The 22,132-nt window shown below is 38.4% G+C and overlaps 1 protein-coding gene across 2 annotated transcripts in view; it reads left to right on the forward strand.

Annotated features, from left to right (window-relative positions):
- Positions 1–22,132, forward strand: part of LOC127444544 (prominin-1-A-like) — a 49,820-nt gene that overhangs the window by 27,117 nt on the left and 571 nt on the right. The window contains exons 8-25 of one of the 2 annotated variants that reach the window (XM_051703963.1): positions 2,719–2,742; positions 4,053–4,270; positions 4,891–4,965; positions 5,054–5,117; positions 5,687–5,846; positions 6,020–6,172; positions 6,320–6,443; positions 8,567–8,670; positions 9,998–10,082; positions 10,204–10,350; positions 10,431–10,502; positions 11,318–11,410; positions 11,546–11,563; positions 12,615–12,668; positions 13,188–13,268; positions 15,894–15,962; positions 16,074–16,163; positions 18,832–18,947. In XM_051703963.1, the coding sequence (XP_051559923.1) occupies positions 2,719–2,742; positions 4,053–4,270; positions 4,891–4,965; positions 5,054–5,117; positions 5,687–5,846; positions 6,020–6,172; positions 6,320–6,443; positions 8,567–8,670; positions 9,998–10,082; positions 10,204–10,350; positions 10,431–10,502; positions 11,318–11,410; positions 11,546–11,563; positions 12,615–12,668; positions 13,188–13,268; positions 15,894–15,962; positions 16,074–16,163; positions 18,832–18,947 (1,747 nt within the window). Of the gene's footprint in view, positions 1–2,718; positions 2,743–4,052; positions 4,271–4,890; positions 4,966–5,053; positions 5,118–5,686; positions 5,847–6,019; positions 6,173–6,319; positions 6,444–8,566; positions 8,671–9,997; positions 10,083–10,203; positions 10,351–10,430; positions 10,503–11,317; positions 11,411–11,545; positions 11,564–12,614; positions 12,669–13,187; positions 13,269–15,893; positions 15,963–16,073; positions 16,164–18,831; positions 18,948–21,834; positions 21,960–22,132 lie in introns of both variants that reach the window. The other variant, XR_007897843.1, reaches the window with a different exon arrangement.

A 22,132-nucleotide genomic window follows, 5' to 3' on the forward strand; every position in this document is an offset into this window, starting at 1 on the left:
TAGATTTTTCCATGATGTGGTTGATATTTCTATTTCTATCTACCGGATGTTTAAACGTTGTGTAGAGACAAAATGGGCATAAAATAAACTTGCTGTAAATATGTGCGCACTCTCTTGACTGTGTGAATGGTGTGACTCGAACAGGCCAAGTAAGGAACTGAACAGAATGATTCTAAATTCTGCTTTTCTTTTACAGTACTAATAAACATTTAGAGTAAAAAAGGATGGAGTTAAGCACTTAAATAATAAGTCATTGTGATCCAGATGATATAAGGCTATATTAATTTTACATAACTAAAATTATTTTTTAGAAAACTTTCCCGTGGCATCATAGGGAGGGAACGTACTTTCAGTGACAGTGAGGATTTCTTGGCTCGTGATATTTTCGGTTCTCAAAGGCCATGCGCTTCAAATTGTGTTGTATAATACAGAAATCACGTTTTGAGGACAGCATTTGAATAAAGATATGTCTTTGATGCGCACTTGACTTTGACTGATGTGTAGATGGTATAATGCAGGACACTGCTGGACACATTCAGAAGTCAAACGGACCATCAGTTTGGTGTCTGGATATGTCTGATAGGTCAGATACACGTTACTGTACAGTTGCACAATATGTTGCTTGACTGTCACACTTCAAATCACTTGAAAAACAGTTTAAAAATACCATTACAATCCAGCAGTGTTATTGGTTTAAGAAGTCGAAAATAGAAAAAGAGTGATCCGATGTCAGACAATAATGTTTTCACTGCAGAAATATTTTTAGTGTCCAGTTACAGTAAAAGTATCTTACTTTTAAGGATTTATAAAAAAAAAAAAAAAACATGCATCATTTTTAAAATGACATTTGAACTTAAAAACAAGGTTAGATTTAACTCAGATATGCTTACAAAAATCTAAAATAATTTGCCAATGGGGTGAGAATAATACACTTCGCCTATAGCCTATTCAAGATTTATTCTCTGAAAACATGTCTTAATATCTTATCAAATAACCTTTCTCTGGTAAACTGATCTTGTTTAAAGGATGTTTAGATATTTTTACTCTCAAACAACACAAAGATTAAGAAATTATTTTAAGCAGCAGCAGCGTCTACCTTCAAGGCACATGTGACATTTACAGTCTGTATTATCGTGTATCCTCCTAGTTTCTCATACCGTTAAATTTAAGAGATCTCATAAATTCAGGTGTCTGGATGGCAGCATGCATGTGTAAATGACATGCAGATTAGGTTATGCAGTGTAAAAACAGGCGTTGTATGCTCCATTTATGGTTATTTTGGGGAGGAGATGGGGTGGGGAATAAATCTTGTGCATATATGCACAATCTTCTGCTAACTGGGATTTATAAAGAACTTTGCGTTGTAAATCTGAAAATTTTGCACGTACGCAAAATCTGTATTTTGTGTGCATGCACACTTTTAGGATGAAATCTATGGCAAGTTTTATACATGAGGCCCCTGTTGTTTTGAACAGCAAAAACAGAAGTGCAAAAGTATTTTAGAAGTACAAAGAAAGGTGGGGGGGCGAGTTCGAATCCAGGGCATGCTGAGTGACTCCAGCCAGGTCTCCAAAGCAACCAAATTGGCCCGGTTGCTAGGGATGGTAGAGTCCATGGGGTAACCTCCTTGTGGTCACGATTAGTGGTTATCGCTCTCAATGGGGCGTGTGGTAAGTTGTGCATGGATCACGGAGAGTAGCATGAGCCTCCACATGCTGTGAGTCTCCGCGGTGTCATGCACAGTCACGTGATAAGATGCGCGGATTGACTGTCTCAGAAGCGTAGGCAACTGAGACTTGTCCTCCGCCACCCGAATTGAGGTGAGTAACCGCACCACCACGAGGACCTACTAAGTAGTGGGAATTGGGCATTCCAATATCAGGGAGAAAAGGGGATAAAAATAAAAAAATAAAATAAAAAAATATGTACAAAATAATCTTTTTTTCTTATCAATCATCATGTTATAATATTTAGTTATTTTTTGTATCTTTTTAACCTATTTATCTTCTATGTATCTTTCATTGTTGCTCTCTTTAAAATGTAATGTGTTCAAAAGATCCAATCCATGTTCAATGGAACTTATTTATTGTTAGAACAACAACAAAAAAAGCTTTTTGTACATTTTTAAAGCATACTTCGTAAGTAAAATAATTATCTGATGATAAAATAAGGTGAGTGGCAAAATATCGGTATCGGTATCTGCCTTTAGTTTTTTGTTAAAATCAGTATAGGCCAAACAGTTTCATAACATACATCCCTACAAATCAGTGTTTAAAAATTGTATTTAGACATTGCATACATTGCCCCATAACAGGGTTGCAAAAATACCAAACCTCATATTAATTTAATAGAAAATTAAACAGCTAATATTTATATAATACATATAATTACATATTATATTTAGGTTGACTTCCTGAGGTAAAGCACCTACTTTCACTAACAATTTGTAGAATAATCAACCTTTTTTTAAAGGTACTATTATTGTTTCAGGCCCTGTTTTGTACACAGTTTGTGGAAAGTGCCACAAGAGTGAGCCAAATCCAAGAGAATAGAAAATCTGTTCCTATGGGCTTATTCACTTTGAGTTCCTCACTGTGTATTCATCTTGCTTTTTCTCTTTTTCTGTGTCTTTCCTGCTCTCACACATTTACACCCACTTAAACACACACTCACACTGATATTATTTTTGTCTCTGTCACTTGTGCTTTTGGCTGTAAGTTAAAGTGGAAGGTGCTATTAAAGGTAAAAGTGACTTCATCCATGTGTTCTGTGAACATAGAGATTGTGGTTGTTGTTTGTGCTGTTGTTTTAAATATTGTCCATATCAGCAGTCTTGTGTATTGTTCTGTATTAATACTGTTGGTGTTGTTGCCATTTAGGGTGAGTTTCATTTTTGTGCTTATTTTAGGGCTGAGATAGCGAGAAGAAATGCTGGTATAAAATAAAAAATAATGCAAACATCCAGGATTTTAAGACAATATATAGATATTAGTTTAGTTATAACTACACCACAGTAATAGACATAAAAAAGCATGCATTTTATTTGTTTTATTTACAAGTTCAAATAATGATAAAAACAATTTTGGCTTTGGCCGCTGGGGTGCGGTGCCCACCAACACCATTCTAACTCCGCCTAAGTGAGATGAAAAGAGACCATGCGGTTTAGCCTGCCAAATTATCTGATGCAGTTTGCGTTCAATCCACTCCCCAACTTTCCAACAGCCACAATATTCAGACTTCTGGCATAATAGAGAGTTCAGAAAAATTTCGATAAAGGGAGAGAACAGATTTACTGTATAAACCTCTGTGATAGTTCACTAGTTCTTTCGAAGGAGGAAGTGGGAGCCGGATAAATAATCCAACGTAAGTCACTTTGTTCACAATACTTTTCATCTTAACACAAACGGGTGGCTTTTCAGCATTACATAAACACAGACAGCTGTGTCGCTCTCTCTCTCTCTCTCTCTCTCTCTCTCTCTCTCTCTCCCCTCCGCTGGTCTGGACTGCCCTCTTATCCCTCTCCAGCTCTCACTGTAACACAGAGCAGCTGTTAGTGATCATTTCCCACAGGTGTCAATCCTTACCGTTCTTCCTTTCCCGGCCTCGCTCTCCACAGACGTTGCTCGGCCACGCCCACATCACCACAACCTTAAAAAGTGATCACCTGCAATTATTACCATAAGAAGCTATTTCAGCCTGTTCTAACCCGTTAAAATTAGTTTTATTGGTGTCACTTATTGTGTTCAGGTTGTTTCTCTAATGTTAACAATTTTTTATGACTTACATAAAACCAGTTTATTTAGATGTTTCCACAAGAAGCACTTTATGTTAACATTTTTTTTTGTGTGTGTGTGTGAAAGTGTGCTAGTGCAAAAAGAAAGAAAATATAGCACTTATAAAACAGTTTTGTTCTACTTTTTCATGATACACTGGTCGATATTGCAATTCTGTGATCAGTCGTATGTTTGTTGTAGTAATCCTTCCTAAAAAGTGCATTGGTGTATGATCTGCATGTAAGTATGTTATAATAAAGGTGTTATGTGTGTGTCCAGCTATGCGAGAGACTAAAGAGGCACTGGAGAGTGTGACCACATCACTGGAGACCCTGCAGGACGGGACAGGCAAACTCCAGCACTCTCTCCAGTCTGAACGTGCCTCTCTATCAAACACGCTCAACGACCCAGCCTGCTCTAATGGAGATGTAACGCACACCTGCAACACCATCCGTGGAACACTCAGCCAGCTCGCTCTCAGCGCAAACTTTAATGGGGTAACACTAATACACAGTTGTTTGCTGCTAAGCCATTTTCACTGCAGCCTTCTATGAGAGTTTACTCTCTGAAACCCTCCTCCTCCCCAGCACCACCGGTCTAGATCTGCTTCATGGGATTTCTATTAATGCATAATTGTGCAATAACAGCAGCATGCTCAACACAGCATGTCTGTGTTCTTTGCAATAGCAAGTCTTCCTACTTGCTCTGCAATAGCAGCAGCAGCGTAAGCAAATCTAGTCCACCAAGACCAAACCTACCAACTTGTCATATCCATTGTAACACCTTAAATGTATTCAAAGAGTTGTCATGACTGAACTAAAGCAAGGCAGTCTTTGTTTATCTCTTTGCCATTTAAAACGTTGCTCTTTTTGAGTGGTCCAACTTCTGGCTTAACCAGTGGTAAGAGTTTGGGGTAAGACTACCTTTATTAGGCTGCTAATCTGGGAATTGACTAGCTTATCTGAACAATGTTTGGGAGGAGTGTTTGGGGAAACCTGTTTGGAGACAATCATTATTTTGCAATTCTGTTGGTGCCACAAGTGAAGAAGTACACACTTAACCTTCAAATTTGTTGGTATGCATAGTCCAATTGTGACCGCTGTTTGTTATCCAACAGTTGCCCGATGTTGGGGCCCAGCTGGCCAACTTGGATGCTGTTCTTAAAACAGACCTCAGCAGTATTGTACAGAAGGTCAGATGGGTCAAACTGCATCTCACCTCAACTGTAAGTCCCCTGTAATATAATGTTTTTCACAATCTTCTCTCATTTATCTCTTCAGGGCTACTCTTCATTCAATGACACACCAAGGTTGGTCAGCAAACAGACAAAAGAAATTGTGTCTGGTGAGGGCATTCTCTTTATTCATCCATGTGTTCATCTGTCTACAATATCATTCTATCTGTCCATATTTATAATTTGTATGACTCTCTGCACTCTCTCACTATGCTAAGCAATGTTTTCTGAGACTAAAAAAGGGTGTTCATCAATTATTATTGTTCATTATTCTGTTATGCTTCATTTCTCTTCCTATGCATACGGAAACCTGTACCTCTCTTTACAAAATTCAGCTCTACCCAGTAAGTGTGCCTCAAGGACTGTGTCCCCTCTGTATGTCACATCAACATTATACCTCAAACAGGGAACACTGCAAAGAAAAACCATAATCAGTATTTGTAGGCAAAATTGCTGATTAATAAATGTATATTTTGCTGTGAAATTTATCAAATTAAAAATGTTTGTGGCCATTTTAAATGTTCCCATATTTTGGAGGGTTACAAGAATGGATAATGACTATGGATGATGCTTTAGATGCTACAAGTGCTTTTGTACAAAGGACCATGCTGCAGTGTTTGTTCTGTACTCCATATACACAAATTCACTTAATCACTCTCTCTGTCTCTTTCTCTTAAAGGAGTTAAGGGGTTGCTGGATAAGTCAGGTGGAGAGATAACTGGTTTCACAAAGATGTTCCCTGTGGAACCAGCACTTGAGAACTTCACAAAGTTCCTGACAGAAAGCCAGAAGAACATTGAAGCGTTCTACCCCCAGATTGACCAGATGGACTTCTACAGGTAATCTAACAGTTATGTAACCAAATACACTCCACCATTACAGGAGTTTACTGGCATCATTTTTTATAAGCTTACCTCAGATTCCCCATAGCGGACCTCAATGACCTTAATTTATTATACACTTTCACCTTTGGTTCATATGTTTATCTCTATCTCTGTCTCTGCATCTCTAGATGGATAGGGTGTGTGGTGATATGCTGTACAGTCGTGCTGATTTTGGCCTTTAATTTCCTGGGGCTATTGTGTGGATCATGCGGCTATGATAAAAATGCCACACCCACCACTCGTGGCTGTCTTTCTAACACTGGAGGAAACCTGCTGATGGCGTGAGTAACCATGACAACACCAGAGCAATGTCACATTTAACGCTTAAAAGGAAATAGCTCAAGTTTCAAAACATTTTACAGTAGCGTAATTCCTTTGTTCAAAGTGCATATTGAAAGTATATATTTTTATGTTGTGTTGGTGATCAGATCTGCTGGCTTCAGCTTCATCTTCTCCTGGGTGCTCATGGGTGTTGTAGTCACCACATTTGTTGTCGGAGGAAATGTTGAGAAGCTTTTGTGTGAGCCACTGGCTAACAGACAGCTGTTTAAGGTACTGTTACATTACTCATAGAAAAGAAACAAGACATTTGATGAGGTTTTAGTGGTAGATAGATAGTGCTTCTGTTACAGACCCGAGAATGAGCAGATGATTCTAAGTAACTGATAATTATATCACACACAACATACATGTGTTCTAGTCTGATCTTTGGTGATCAAAGTAAAATACAAAAGATGGAAAGAGTAAATAGCCTACTGTAAATGAACACTATAGAATGAAGCTGTACAAAAACCAACAATCTTGGGTAACATCTTTTTCAAGTCATATTAAAAATAGGAGATGTAAGTTAAAACTGTGTAGTTGCTGGAACGGACAGGGGAAACAGACCAGCAGAGTCTTACATAACTCATTAAACACTGCAGTCCTTGTGTTTATGTTAAACTGTGGTTGTGTGTGTGTGTGTGTGCATGCGTGTGTGTGTAAGAGAGTGTATGTGTGTGAGAGAAGGGGGGGTTGGAGATTTTTGAGTAAACGTTCATACACTCACATACTCAAACTTGCATACACTAGCTTAAACACATCCAGGAAATCCTGTCTATGGTTAATGACTTTTTCGTGGATTTGAGTGTGTTCATTCATCCTGTAATTAGACAGAAAAAGACTCTTGGGGCAGATTCACTAAACAGTTGAGGCACTTTTGTGCATTGTATTTCAGCGCAAAAACCTGCGTCTTATTCACTAATCACCCACAATCTATTTTAGCAGGTGCAATCAGCACTGAAATTGAGTCATTTTCATTCCTTTCCTTGCAAACATGTTTCCTCTCTATGTAAATTAGGCTAATTGTAGATTGCGCTTCATTCACAAAAGTTGCCTGACGCAGTTTAGATCGCGCTATTATGCCAAATGAAAGTAGGCGGTAAAATGAATTTTATTTAAAAGAACATATTGTTTGTGAACATTTTCATCCGATCATATCGGCAGTAATTAATCAATTAATCATCAAATGATGGAGAAGAGCTTTATAGACCATTTCAATGACTGTTCGTAGGTGACGTCAAGTGATGTCACTGTTCCGTGAACATTTCCTGCTTGTCAAAACAGAGACCATTTAGCAGAGACGGGCCACATCTATTAAAATGAATGGAAGAAATTGGAACGCCCAATGGCAGCCAAAGGTCAATGAAAAAATACAGCCTCATCACCGCTGCCTTTAAACACCGAGCGTGCCTCGGGAGACCGGTCTCTACCTGCTGGCGTCTTCGCAGGTCCAGGAACAGAGTGGTGAGGGTCCGGTGTGAGTTAGATGCAACGCCGGGGATTGGAGCAAACGTCGTGGCTGGGGCGCTCAAGTGACGCTGGCGCCACAATTGCCCCTGACCAATAAGATTTTACTGCTTATTTGAAATATGTTCTTTTATCGTAATCTTGACCAACAGTTTCGAAGATTTCTGTCTTTCCCCATTCAAGTAGATAGGAGCTGCACTGTCATGACGCTTGTTTACATAGAAAAATTGCTGCCCAAACTCCCCAAGAGTGTTCCAAAAACGTTGTTGTTGTACGGATCCGGAAATACGTTTGGACCATTGTAATTCATTTGTTTTTGTTTACATTCTTGAAATGTTCTATAACCTGGCATATGTCCAGATGCGCGGTGTCGTCAAGCGCACATTCTGCATGTTTAAGAGATGATCCAGGTGTCTGAATCAAAGTTATTCTGTACAGTCCCGACAGGGTGTGTCAACTACAGTGGTCTGCATCATCCTCCGCTATATAGCGCTCAGAATTGCGCTTGCAAATTGCGTTCAACAGCGATTTTGTAGGTGCATTTGCGCCGTTGCCCTATCTTCGTAATTTCTTTAGTGAACTGGGCACTAAACCAGCGCAGTGAGCACATGCAAAAAACGGCGCTTTTACCAGCTGCAATTCATTCTTAGTGAATCTGCCCCCTCTTGAATATTAATGATCTGTAAGAATGATTTTAATGGTCTAATATTTCGCTATAACATGGCAGGAACATAAAAAGTGTATAGGTCACTCAAAGCAAAAGCTATCATGTTATGATTCATGACAATTTGTACACCTTTCATACTAATACCCACTTATATTATACTAATCTCCACTGTGGTGATAAGCATTTGTAGGATTGACTTATGTTTTTTAATCATGTACAGATCATTGACACACCATATATGGTCCATCCTACCAAAAAGAACTTCCTTGCTGGCATGCTATTTCAAGATCCAAACATCGACCTTACCATCGGCAGTATGTACCGGTAAGTGTGTGCGTGTGTGTGTGTGTGTGTGTGTGTGTATATTCAATACTTGGCTATAGTTTGAAATTGTGCTAAATCTGACAAAATCTCCCTTTGGCAACATTTAGGGATTTTTGTATTAATAAATAAAGCAAATACTGTTTTGAAAATTAGTAATTATAATTAGCATTATTTTAAAACAATATAAGTCTATTGTATGAACCCTTTAACCTCGTGAGACCCCTCATCCACATGCGTGGACATTACGTTTTGGCTTCGTTGTAGGCTATGCTTACTTTAACTTTTTTAAAACCAACTGATCTCAGTTCAGGAGACTCTAGGCTGTCATTAAAGGGTTAAACTTTCAGCGCACCGAGTCATGTGACGAAACAACATAGTGCCAATCTCAGTTTGTCTTTCGGAGAAACGGCAACAAAACTACATCTGGTAAGAAAACAGCTTAAGTTTCCACATTAAAACCTGTTTGAGTCAAAAGAGTAGAGTCTCTAGTTTCATCCGATTTACCATTTAAAAATGGCATCGATTTATCGTGAAACAGCACGCTGTTAAACACAATAGGACTAACTTTCCATAAAAATCCAACATTCATTGTGCATTATCACATTGAGAATCAATGGACGTATACAAATGCTGTAAAATGTTGCTTTCAGAGTTAGGATGAAAATAAGGTGCATTTCCAACTGGAGGTTAAGTCGTTCACTAATTAGGGTGCAAGGGAGCATCCTGTATCTTTCCTATGCAGCCTAGTGCATTCACTTCTAACATCTGGTCAAAAGTTCAGTTTCAGGCTGCAGATGATGTTTGGATCACTCAACATGTTTGTCAGACATGGGACAATGATAATCAGTACATAGATTCAGAATTTTATAATGTATCATTTTATTTCAACATGGTTGGCAGTGATTTGATGATGCTGGCCATTACTTTTAATCAGAATTATTTATTCAGCTTTATAGAAAATCAGCTGTAATATCTACTGTATAACGTCTCAAAAACATGAATAACCAACACTCCTGGAAACATAATAAACTATTTGCTGAAAAAAATCGGAATTTCTATAGCTTGAAATTACTTACAATATTTACAATAATTTTTTTTTACAAATCAAAAAGTGATATGCAAAATGCACACAACAGCCAGGAGGTCTCAGGAGGTTATGGATAGCTAAGTAAATGTGTTTGTGTGGAGCAAAGATGCCAAATGTTTCATTAGAAGGAGTTATGAAGTAATTTGTTATACAGTATGACTCCAGGTGTTTCTTCTATCAGGAGATTGTTTACTCACTGCTCTCTCCCTCTCTTTATATCCCTCTCTCTCTTGCTCGTAGAGACTGTTATGAGAATAATGGCTTATATTCAGCGCTACAACTAGAGACCAAGTTCAACTTCAACAGGTTTCTCAATGTCACAGTGGTGCGTTACAAGTGAACAGATTTCAAAGAGACCAAATGCATTTCAGGCATTTTCGTGCCTGTCAATATACCGTGCCTGAGATGAGCAGAAATTTGACTCTGTGCTTATGATTTCCCAACAGTATAACCATGAATTGGCCAAGATATTTAATAGTGTGAGTGTGGATCTCCATGGAATAATTCTTCTGGAACAGGAAGGCAAAGATAACCTCATCAACTTCGCCAACACAGGCATTGGGGAAATTGACTATCAGGCTTATTTATCAGAGGTAACCCACACGCTTTCATAGAGTCACTTAGAGGCACAATGACACAACACGCTTTAATATGTGTGTGATTTGTTTGGCAGGTGAATAAAGGAGTGACAGTTGTGGATCTTCTGTCCTTTGCTAATGAACTTGAGGCTCAAGCAGACCAGCTGGTGAGTCAAATTCAAAGTAAACAGCACAACAATCCTACCGTTTTCCTTTGTTCATATAGTAAAATTGTATTGCTCAGAGGTTGCTCTTTCATAGCCAAGAATGAAAATGATGCTGTTCCAGTCCCCATTTCATTGCATTTTGTTTTCATATGAAAGTCTGATCTCTCCTGAAACTCTTGAGGAGACACATGTTGAATAAAGACTTCAGCAAAAGTCTTCATTTGCTCACTATTTAATATCAGAAATGAATGAGATCTCATTTATGATTTTTCCCTTAGGGATTTATCAAATGAATTAGTTAATCTGCTTTTTAAGGGCATGTTTTTAGCAGATCTCTATTGTGAAGATTGCAGTGATAATTCAACCTAAAGGTGCAGCAGTCACAAGCACATATTTGCTGTTCATTACGTTGGATATATTATTTACTTTGTATCTGTCAATCTCAGTGTAGCATGCCTCACATCATTGAACACAGAGAGGTCAGTCTCTGGAACATTTGAAAACTTTTTATGGTGGTCTCTCCTCCAGCGTAGAGGGGCACAAGAACTGCATTCATGAGAGTAAAACACACAACTACAGGACACAGCGCTGTGATGTGTGTGTGCGTGTGCGTATGAGGGTCATTTAGAGTACTTGGCCACAAACTGTTGGGCTGAGACAAAAATGTGTAGCCTGTTTGTGTCATGAGATTAATATTTAATACATGAGTGATACTTTAATCATAATATTACAACTTTCAGATTAGTGGATCGGAACTAACTGTGGATTAAATGTACTTTTATTCTTTCTTATTCGCGCTCTTTCTTTTATCTCAGCCACGTGGTGCTCTTGAGAATGCGCTTAAGGGTCATGCCAGCAGTATCAGGCAAATCCACAAAGAACAAGTGGTGCCAATGGAGCAGGCTATGGTAACACACACACACACACACACATACACAAATAGAAACTACACTCTTCCATCTCAGTAGATCCTCACGTTTTCTTACCATTCTGCCAAAACCTCTATTTATTCTATTTTTTTTTCTTCTCAAATGGGACCAAAGAAATTTGTAAAAGCAAGGGTAAGCCAACTGTTCAGATCATGTGTCGTGAAACCCAACAATGAAGTCTGACATTCATGTAGCCTACTTTTGAAAACTGTGTTCCAGTAAATGTGGAGTAATGTTCAGTGGGTTCAGCAGTTCTGAAGTGTTTTTTATCTGTTTGTATTTGCAAGTTAGATTGTGTTAGGCGCTGTTCACACAGAATGCATTCTTGGGATTAAAAAAAATTTAACAATGGAACAAAACGCAGGTCTTGAGAGGTATTTTTAAATTTAACTTTTTTTTTTCTCCCACTTTCTCCCCAATTTGGAATCCCCAGTGCGCTCTAAGTCCTCGTGGTGGTGTAGTGACTCGCCTCAATCCGGGTGGCGGAGGACGAATCTCAGTTGCCTCCGCGTCTGAGACCGTCAATCTGTGCATCTTATCACATGGCTTGTTGAGCGCGTTACCGTGGATACGTAGCGTGTGTGGCAGTCCACCCTATTCTCCGCGGCATCCACACACATCTCACCACGCGCCCCACCGAGAGCGAGAACCACATTATAGCGACCACGAGGAGGTTACCCCATGTGACTCTACCCTCCCTAGCAACCGGGCCAATTTGGTTGCTTAGGAGACCTGGCTGGAATCACTCAGCACGCCCTGGATTCGAACTCGCGACTCCAGGGGTGGTAGTCAGCGTCAATACTTGCTGAGCAACCCAGGCCCCAAAGTTGAACTTTTTTTAAACTCGACAAAGCATCTTAAAAGCATGGCACTCAGATGCTGAAACAACAGCAAGATGCAGTGCAGTGGTCACAGATGTTCATCTAGTGCATGTTTACATATAAAAACAATTAAAAACGCAAGAACGTGTCCTGTGTGAAAGTGTCCTGTTTTTGGTTCAGTGGGTTAGTCAGCCGTTTTGCTGTGCAACTGTGTGTTTATAGTGTCTAATGAAATGTGTTAGTGTATGTCTAAAGAGCATATTTGAGCCTGACTTACTGAAAAGACTTAAAAGAAAAACAACTGGAGAGGTATTAACCAGACTGTAAGATGTATTTGTCTATATTTGTTTCTTTTCTTGTAGAGCACTCTGAGTCAGAGCATCAGACTGCTTCAGAAATCATCCAAAGAACTTCCTGTAAGCAAACACACACCCAATCTATTTTCATGTACACTGACCTCGGAAGTGTTTGCATTTGGATTACACATACAGTGTTACTAAAATATTATTTACGTAGAATGCATTTAAAACATGAATTATGCTTGTATGCACTGTACGTCTGTTTGCATTCTGTTAGTGCTGAAATATTTCGACATTATTTTTGATTTGATGAGAAAAACAAAAACTTTTCTCTGAAAAATGTTAATAGGGGTTTTAGAAAGTAACTTAAAAGTAAAGTAGTTAGTAATGTGATTACCATGAAGTAATAAGTAATCTGATTACAAATTTAGAGAAGTATTTAGTAATCTCTAGTGGAGTAATTTACTCAACATTTTATATTTGTTGTCTAATGCAATGACATTCATACCTGTGGCTTACAGTTAGCGTTCAAATATTTTTGGGCATATTGTATTACAGTAATAATTGTATGAATTAGCAAACACATATGTAAGGATGTTACCCACACTGATATTTCTCACGGCTTTTTTGATCTAGATTAAAGTGACAAACGTCCTGAGTGCCATTGAGGCGGCAGAGTATCTCATCACCAACAATGCTTCACATGTGGTCAAACAGGTACAGATACATTCATATGTTTATCCATATATTCATACACTGCATAAACATTTTCCCAATCAGTAGTTCGTCCTTTCTTCCAGTAAAAGATTACTTGTGAGGACAATGTGCTGCAATCTAGTCTCCTAGAATGAATGTTACAATAACTGACTCTTGAATTCCACACTTCTCAAGGACCGCTTCAACAACTGTGTGTTTTATTCACTTTCACACAAATCACGACTTTAACGGCTGATTGTGACTTTATAAACACGTATTTTTACATTATTACTCACACACTGCTATGTAATGATATTGAAACACATTTACTTTGAAAAACGATACATTTTAACGCTTGTATTACAGACTCGCCTACATTTACACATTTATTAAAACGTGATTATCTTCCGAGGTAGCTCACCTCATAGAGTGTTGAACTTTAGATTCGGAAGTCGGCGGTTCAAGCCCAGCCAAACACACAAGCTGACACGTGAGCAGGGCTTAAGTTGGGATTTCGGAGGTGGGGGAACCCTAAAAGTGGGAATTCTGTTTCACTGGGTTAATGCTTTGTCTGTCATTATTTATGCATATGTCATTATTCAGCTTAATTGTTAAAGTACATAATTACATAGAATATTTGGTTTAGTGTTTTACATTAGATGACAAAAAACTTGATTAGAAATTATATCAAATGTATTTTACGTATACATTTTATAAAAATCTGATGGGACAAGTTACTTTCTTCTTGCCCTAGGTTGGGGATCATCTTATAGAACATGCTAAACTTAAATCGAATGATGTTACAATTTAAAAGTAAATGCACATTGTTCTTAACGGGGGAAACAAACACCTTCAACACAACTACCTTTTACTTAAATTGTTATTCTGATAATATAATTTGTAATGGTAACATTTGCATTAAATTATAAAAGAGTTTAAATTCTTCACATTCACTAGTGAATCCCACTGTATATTTGTTAAGAAAACAGCCATACACACATAAAATAAAAACAAATGCTGAATCAATAAAAATGGAGTACACACATACATATACAAATAAAAGTGAAACCTTTTACAGTGTGCTGGTCGAGTGGTCTTTTGATCTCAAGTTGTATGATACATTGTTGCTGATTTGGATACGAGTGATTCCGGATTTAAAACCCCTCCGTGTATACAGCTTTTGACAAAAAGCGGGGGTGCGTTGTCTCGTGCTGCTCTCGTATGCGCTGCCTCTACCAGCGTCCACAACTGACTAGAACCAAGCGTAATGATCTTGAAATATTTTTATTATTATATTTTTTTATCCCCTATTATTTTGGAATGCCCAATTCCCATTACTTAGTAGGTCCTCGTGGTAGCGTGGTTACTTACCTCAGTTCGGGTGGTGGAGGACAAGTCTCAGTTGTCTCCGCTTCTGATCCACACATTTTATCATGTGGCTCGTTGTGCATGACACCGCGGAGACTCCGCATGTGGAGGCTGATGCTACTCTCCACGATCCACATACAACTTACCACACGCCCCATTGAGAGCGAGAACCACTAATCGCGACCACGAGGAGGTTACCACACGTGACTCTACCCTCCCTAACAACCGGGCCAATTTGGTTGCTTAGGAGACCTGGCTGGAGTCACTCAGCACGCCCTGGATTCGAACTCGCGACTCCAGGGGTGGTAGTCAGCGTCAGTACTCGCTGAGATACCCAGGCCCCCGACTTGAAATATTTTTGAACAAGTACACATGTTAAACAGAGACGAAATGCGTCAAATGGATCAAACAAAAACTGCATCGGAGAATACAATAAATGGAATGGATTGACAAACAAGCATTTTTTTTTTTTCTTTTTTGAATCAAAGGTGCCGGAACGCCGCTCCGGACCGTACTGGCCCAATTTAAACCCTGCACGTGAGACGAAAGTGTCATAGAAGCGAGACGAGATGACGTGGTTGCTTCAGAAAGTGTGCTTTTCATTTCGCATTTTGTTTTTGGACACCATCGGTTTGGTTTAGGTATGAGTTTAGGGCAAGAATGTCTGTTTTGTTTACCTCTCCTTTCATTTTAGATCACTGTTGGTTAGGTTCAGGTTAAAGTTTTAGGTTAGGGAGGTACGTTTTACTCATTAAAACCTCCGTCTAATATTCACCTTAAAAAAATCATCTGTTTACGACGCTATTTCACTCGCTTTTGGCGCCCCCCGCTGGATATTTCACTGGGAAACTGCAGCCAAACGTGTAATATAAGGCACGTAATTTCGTTTTGCAAAAATGTTGCCACGGTCACGTAATGTTCTTGAGGCCAGGCTGACAATAGAAGAGAATATATCTGGAATGAAGGTTTTTTATTACATTTTTAGGAAATTTTGTTAGATTTATGCTAGAAACAAGAAAAAAAAATGTTGTCTATTGGGTCAGAAAAATAAATGTAATTTAAGATATATTTTTTGAAAACAAGCCTTAATATTTGACACAGTCACATTTTCTTTGAGGTATGTATAGATTTATTTACTGGAGAACAAGACGAGAAAATTATTTTTTGCATTGTTTTATTTTATTAGCTATATTTTAAATGCTGGATTATGTATGGAGTTTTATAGGTCTTGTTTGGTTTGTTGTCAACATGTATTTTTTTTTCTCTCACCAATCACAGGAGGCTAATAAATTCATTAAGAGCATTGTGGGATATTTTACACAATACACAGAGTGGGTCAAGCACTCGGTGAGTATGCTAATATATGGTCAAATGAAGTCCAGCATTTTTTTAGGAGCTGCAATTTGTCACTTAACACTACATGTTGAAGCAGTAATATGCTGATCTCTGTATGTGCAGCTAGATATGGAGGTTGCCCAGTGCAAACCCATCAGCAACATTGTGGACTCGCTGGAGATTGTAGCCTGCAGCTTCATAGTTGACTCAGTGGTAAGATTTACAACACTGCTTTTCAGAGATATAGCACATACAGAACACTCACAGGAGGCATACAGGATATACCCAAGAACATGTGCAGCACATACATGAATGTACCCCAGCACACACACGCACACACACACACACACACACACACAAACACACACACATAGAGCAGAACAAGTTAGTCACTGTTCATACTCTGAGCCCACCGATGAAGCAGAAGAGGGATGTTGTTGCAGATGCAGTGTGTGTGTGTAAAACCATGACCTTACAGAAATATACAATCTGAAAGTACACACACTTGTATGGGCCAATTAGTGCTATCTAATTGTCGAACTGGCATGCTCTGACATCTGTTGTTCTTAAATTAATTGAATAGTTCTCCCAAATGAAAATTCTGTCATTATTTACTCATCCTAAAGTTGCTCCAAACCCATATGACTTTCTTTCTTCCAAGGAACACAAAAGGAAAGATGAAAAAAACCTCCCCTCTGCTTTTTGCCCAGATTTTGAAATTGAATAGTGACCCAGAATATCAAGCTCCAAATAAGGATGATTTGATTGGACAGTGAATAACAACTTATATTTCAGTCTGTTCATCACACAAGTGGTGGCTTGAGAAAACGTATATAGTGCACAAGTCGTATCATCCACTTTTACTGTGGTTTTATAGTTCTTTATGTCCTTTTTGAAGCTTGACAGCTCAGAGTCACTGTCCACTTTCACTATATGGTGAAAAGCCATGGGGAGATGTTGTACATTTTTCCTTTTGTGTTTCATGAACGAAAGTCACACGGGTTTGGGGTGGCATTAGGGTGAGTAAAAACATTTTTGGGGATCTGTTCCTTTAAGCTAATTATAATAACAAAATAATAACCCTAAAAGAGAACTTTTTAGGCATTATTTAAACAGACATTATTTAGTCTCTTAATGAAAATTTTTATCCTTTTAAAATTTCCAAAAAGATGTACTTTTGTTTATTTAATTATTCCAGATTTAGCAATTTTGCGTTATAAAGTACTACTTTAAACACTCAAACAACCAAGCAGTCTAGGAAAACTTGTTAATGGCTGGTGCTTTCGACAGTGCAAGATGTCTTACTGTTGACAGGTGGATGTTTACTGCCATACACTCATAATATCCCTGCAAACTAGGCCAATCCATTTAACACACACACATTTATCACAAGATAAACAACAAGATAACAGTAAGATGAGGGCGAAAAAATCACTGATCATTAAACATTGACATTTAAGCCACAAGCATCAACAGAGATTCCACAGTGGCAATTAAATATTTAAAATTATTATGGAAATCATCATCTGCAGTAATGTATAAGAATGTGCAGTATATTGAGAATAAATATAAGAGGCTAATCAGATAATGGAAAATTATTTTATATAATTTTAGTTTATCATTTTTAAAAGTTTGTTTGGCTTGTTATTAGGGCCCGAGCACCGATGGTGCGAGGACCCTATTGTTCTTCTAGGCGTTTATTATTATTTTTATTTTTTCCCCAAATGAATCACATTTTTGAGGGCCTTAACATGCTCGAAAACTCATGAAACTTTGCACACGCATCAGAAGTGGCGAAAATTTACATCTGATATGGGTTTCAGAATTAGGTGTGGCAAAGTGGCTCGATAGCGCCTCCTACAAACTTTCAACGATGTGCGTTTTATGGGACGCTTCACCTACACGTACGAAAATCGGTACACATGTGTAACATGCCAATACCTACAAAAAAGTCACTTGGACCCATGCCCTGAACTCAACAGGAAGTCAGCCATTTTGATTTTTCTCTTCAATTTGTGCTCAGTTTTTGCCAGTTCCAGGCCTCGTACTTTAACGAACTCCTCCTAGAGATTTCATCAGATCTACTTCATATTTGGGTATTCTAATATAAAGGCCTTGGCGATGCTAAATTGCGAAGCTTTTGAGTTTTCACTGCACGGCGTGGCCGTGACGGTCTGACAAATTTCGATGTTTCGCCATGAAACAGGAAGTTGTTATTACTCATACATACAATGTCCAATCTGCTCCAAACTTCACATGTTTGATAATAGTCCCAGCCTGAATACATCTATGTGCCAATATTCAGTTATAGTCATAGCGCCACCTACTGGTAACAGCCAATTCCAGGTCTTGTACTATAACAAATTCCTCCCGGAGATTTAATCAGATCAACATTATATTTAGTCAGTCTTAATATAAAGGCCTTGGTGATGTTAAATTGCAAAGTTTTAGAGTTTTCGTTGGAGGGCGTGTCCGTGGCGGCCTGACAAAGTTCGATATGAAATGAGTCACATTTTTGAGGCCTAAACATGCTCGAAAACTCATGAAACTTTGCACACATCTCAGAAGTGGGGAAATTTTACATCTGATACTGATTTTAGAATTAACTGTGGCAAATCTATCTGTCTGTCTGTCTGGCTGTCTATCTGTATGTCTGTCTGTCTATCTATCTATCTATCTGTCTGTCTTTCTGTCTGTCTGTCTGTCTGTCTGTCTGTCTATCTATCTGTCATATGGTTCATTCCTCAGTCATTTTGTGTACTGTATTATAAATGAAAACATACTGTATGCCAAAATGTATTTAATACTGTTAGGAAGCTGGTTATATGAACTCTTTATGGTTGCTAGTACTCATGGGTTTTCTTGTTTGTGTGTGTTTAAGAACACATTCTGGTTTGGTCTGGGAGGATGCTGTCTGTTCCTCATCCCCGGCATCATCCTCTCGGTAAAACTCGCCAAATTCTACCGTAGGATGGACACTGAGGACGTCTACGATGAGTAAGTAACTGCATACTTGCTGAATTTCAACCAATCATGCTTAAAAGATAGCACAATCTGTCGTTCTGTAGCACAAAGTAATCTTGTAAAATGGATCACGTTTTTTCCTTAAAGGCTTTAAATTTCACATCCGCACAACAGCAAAATCAGCAGATCAGTCATGACCTTTGATTAAATGGAAAGTGGAAAATTGGCTTCTTACTTTAAAGACAGCCAAGGCAGCAGTTGAGTATCTTTCCTCTAACCTTAACCAAGATTGAAGGACACTGGATTGATTTGACACAGTCCCAGCCTTTCTCCTTGTTTCATTCTTTTAAGAGCTATTTTATGTCTCTTCTGTTTTTGACTTCTACTTCTATTGTCCATATTCTCTTCCAGTTCAAGAGATTTGGCACTTGACTTTCTGATAACCAATTACATCACCTCTTCTCTCTCTTTTCATTACATCGTCCCTTATTCTTTACTTTTTCTTTTTGCACATATTTTGATAAATGACTTCTTGTCTGAAATCACATCATGATTTACAATGTGAGCTACTCACTTTCATAAATCTTTTGCTCATTTTCCAGATGTTTGATGTTTACATACATATTCACTGTTTTGTTTACAGTTGTGTGGACATTGTTGTCAGTGGTTATCACAGTGAGCTTTTATATGGCTTAAACAACCCCGTGATGAGCAGGTAGAGTTTATTCCCTGCCTCATCTCTGTGCATGCTTAAATCATCAGCCTTAGCTGAATGTTCATAAATGTCAATTGTATGCAGGGACATTTTTATATATAGTATATGTACAGTGTGTATTGGCTAAAAGGATGATATGACCTTGCGATAGCAGTCAAATCACAATTTGGTGGTAATACACAATATTTCATTCATTAATCTGATACTTCAAAAAATGAGTAATTGCTGGTAGAGATGTACGATGAATCTGTGACCAGTCAATATTAGAGCTTATTTCTACTAATTCAGACTGTAGGCTTCAACAATTGAACAGCTATGTATCTTTCGTGCTGCACATTATAATGTTGTGATGCCTGAATGCACTTTTAGCATGTAAAACATTTTAGCATTATTTCTTAACAGACAAAATAATGTAAATGTGTAATATCGGCCATCGTATCAGCCATAACATGACATTTTTTATCATGTTATCATGATAGCTTAATTTCTATATTTGTGCATCTTTGCTTGTTTAGATACCCCATAATTGGTTTCTTTGTTTTTATGTGTCATTCAATAAATTAATCAATCAATCAATCAATCAAAAAAAAAAAAAAAAAAAAAAAAAACACAACTGTTGTCACAACTGTTTTATGGGACATCACAACTCTATAGCATGTCTGCAAAATGTACTAACTCACCCAAAACTTTTAATTCATGCTTCAAAACCCACAGTAGTTATTGTGTCTGTAAATTGGCTAGTGCCAACAAAACGAAAAGTTTTTTTTGTCATCGTAAGAGCCGTACTGGTCAAAATGTTTTTTCACCACGGCAGTCAAACCTGGAAATGTTTGTTATATACGAATTTCATTTTTGTTGACACTGACTGCTTACTGTCCTATACAAGAATGTCCATTTTTTTTTCTCCCAATTTGGAATGTCCAATTCCCAATGTACACACTAAGTCCTCATGATGGTGTAGTGACTCTCCTCAGTCCAGGTGGCAGAGGCAGCTGCCTCTGCATCTGAGACCATCTACTCACACATCTTATCACATGGCTCACCGGGCACACCACTGGAGAGGCACAGTGTGTGTGGAGGCTTCATGCCACCCACCGCGGCAACCACACCCAACTCACCACGCACCCCACTGAGAGCAAACCACCTTATAGCGACCACGAGGAGGTTATCCTGTGTGACTCTACCCTCCCTAACAACTGGGCCAATTTGGTTGCTTTGGAGACCTGGCTGGAGTCACTCAGCACGCCCTGGGATTCGAACCAGCAAACTCCAGGGGTGGTAGCCAGCGTCTTTACCACTGAGCTACCCAGGTCCCCAAGAATGTCAGTTTTGTCTAACTGAATGCTATTGTGTATCACACTGAGCTTTTTAGAGACCGATTTCAACAGTAGGTAAACGTTTACTGGGAAAAGTCAATACTGTACAATACTGTAGTACACAGAAAAAGAATACGCACATTTATTTTTGTAGCAATGTGTTACATGTAAACAGAAAATTCACATTTGCATGTCCATTTTGACACATTTCTTGCTTGTAAAGTCATATATAGTGAACAGAAAATTGCCACAAAATGACATCCATGCAAAAAAAAAAAAAAAAAACCCTGCAACAATGAAAAAACCTGCGGTAGTTCTGTAAAAAGCAATAATTTGTACCTCCTCACAGTACGTAACACTACAAGTTCCCATCTTCTTGGTGGACATTCTGTCGCTCTTGTTGGTCTGGCCAGAGATTTAGCAGACATCACAAACTTTCCATGTCATGATATTTATGGAATTGGAACATACATGTATGTCTGACAGATTTTGATAACTGAATGGATCATTTTTGCATGTGATGGCTCACATGATGAAAGAATGTTTAGAAGTTGTGAAGAGTATGACAGTTTCACTGAGAATCAACTCATCATTTTTGATCAGCAAGCCATGTGCATTTAGTTACTGTGCAAACTGGAAACAATTGTACTTACTCTTTTGCACACATGTGCCAAAACACATGCAATTTGCTTAAATGAATAAGAAATTCAAATCTGGTGTGAACAAGAAACTAATTGTCCAGAGGTTTGAACTTACTGTTTTGAAAAAAAAATCATTCTCATTTGAGAATTGAGCCAAAGCGATTGAGAAAAACTGTAATATGTCCAATTATACTGCCAAGTTTCAAAACTAAAGAGTTCTATTCACAATTAACCTGGATGTGTTTCAGCTATCCATCTTATGACACAATGAGGTGGTACCCTCGGGCCTCTGCCCCCCCAAGACAACCTGACTGGTGAAACAAATTCACACACACTTTCACACAGGGTATGCAACCCTAGATGCATCCTAGAGGTACATAACCCTTCAGATGTTTATCTCTTGACTGTTCGTCCATTATCGGCCTTTCTTCTGTCTTCATTGGCTGCGACCATTTCTTTGTTCATACATTTCCCTTCAAAACACATTTGCATCATTAACAGTGATCGTCTTGTTTTACACTTTCTGCTCCTTCTGCCGCTGATGTC

Source organism: Myxocyprinus asiaticus, chromosome 8, assembly GCF_019703515.2.
Source record: "Myxocyprinus asiaticus isolate MX2 ecotype Aquarium Trade chromosome 8, UBuf_Myxa_2, whole genome shotgun sequence".
Lineage (NCBI taxonomy): Eukaryota > Metazoa > Chordata > Actinopteri > Cypriniformes > Catostomidae > Myxocyprinus > Myxocyprinus asiaticus.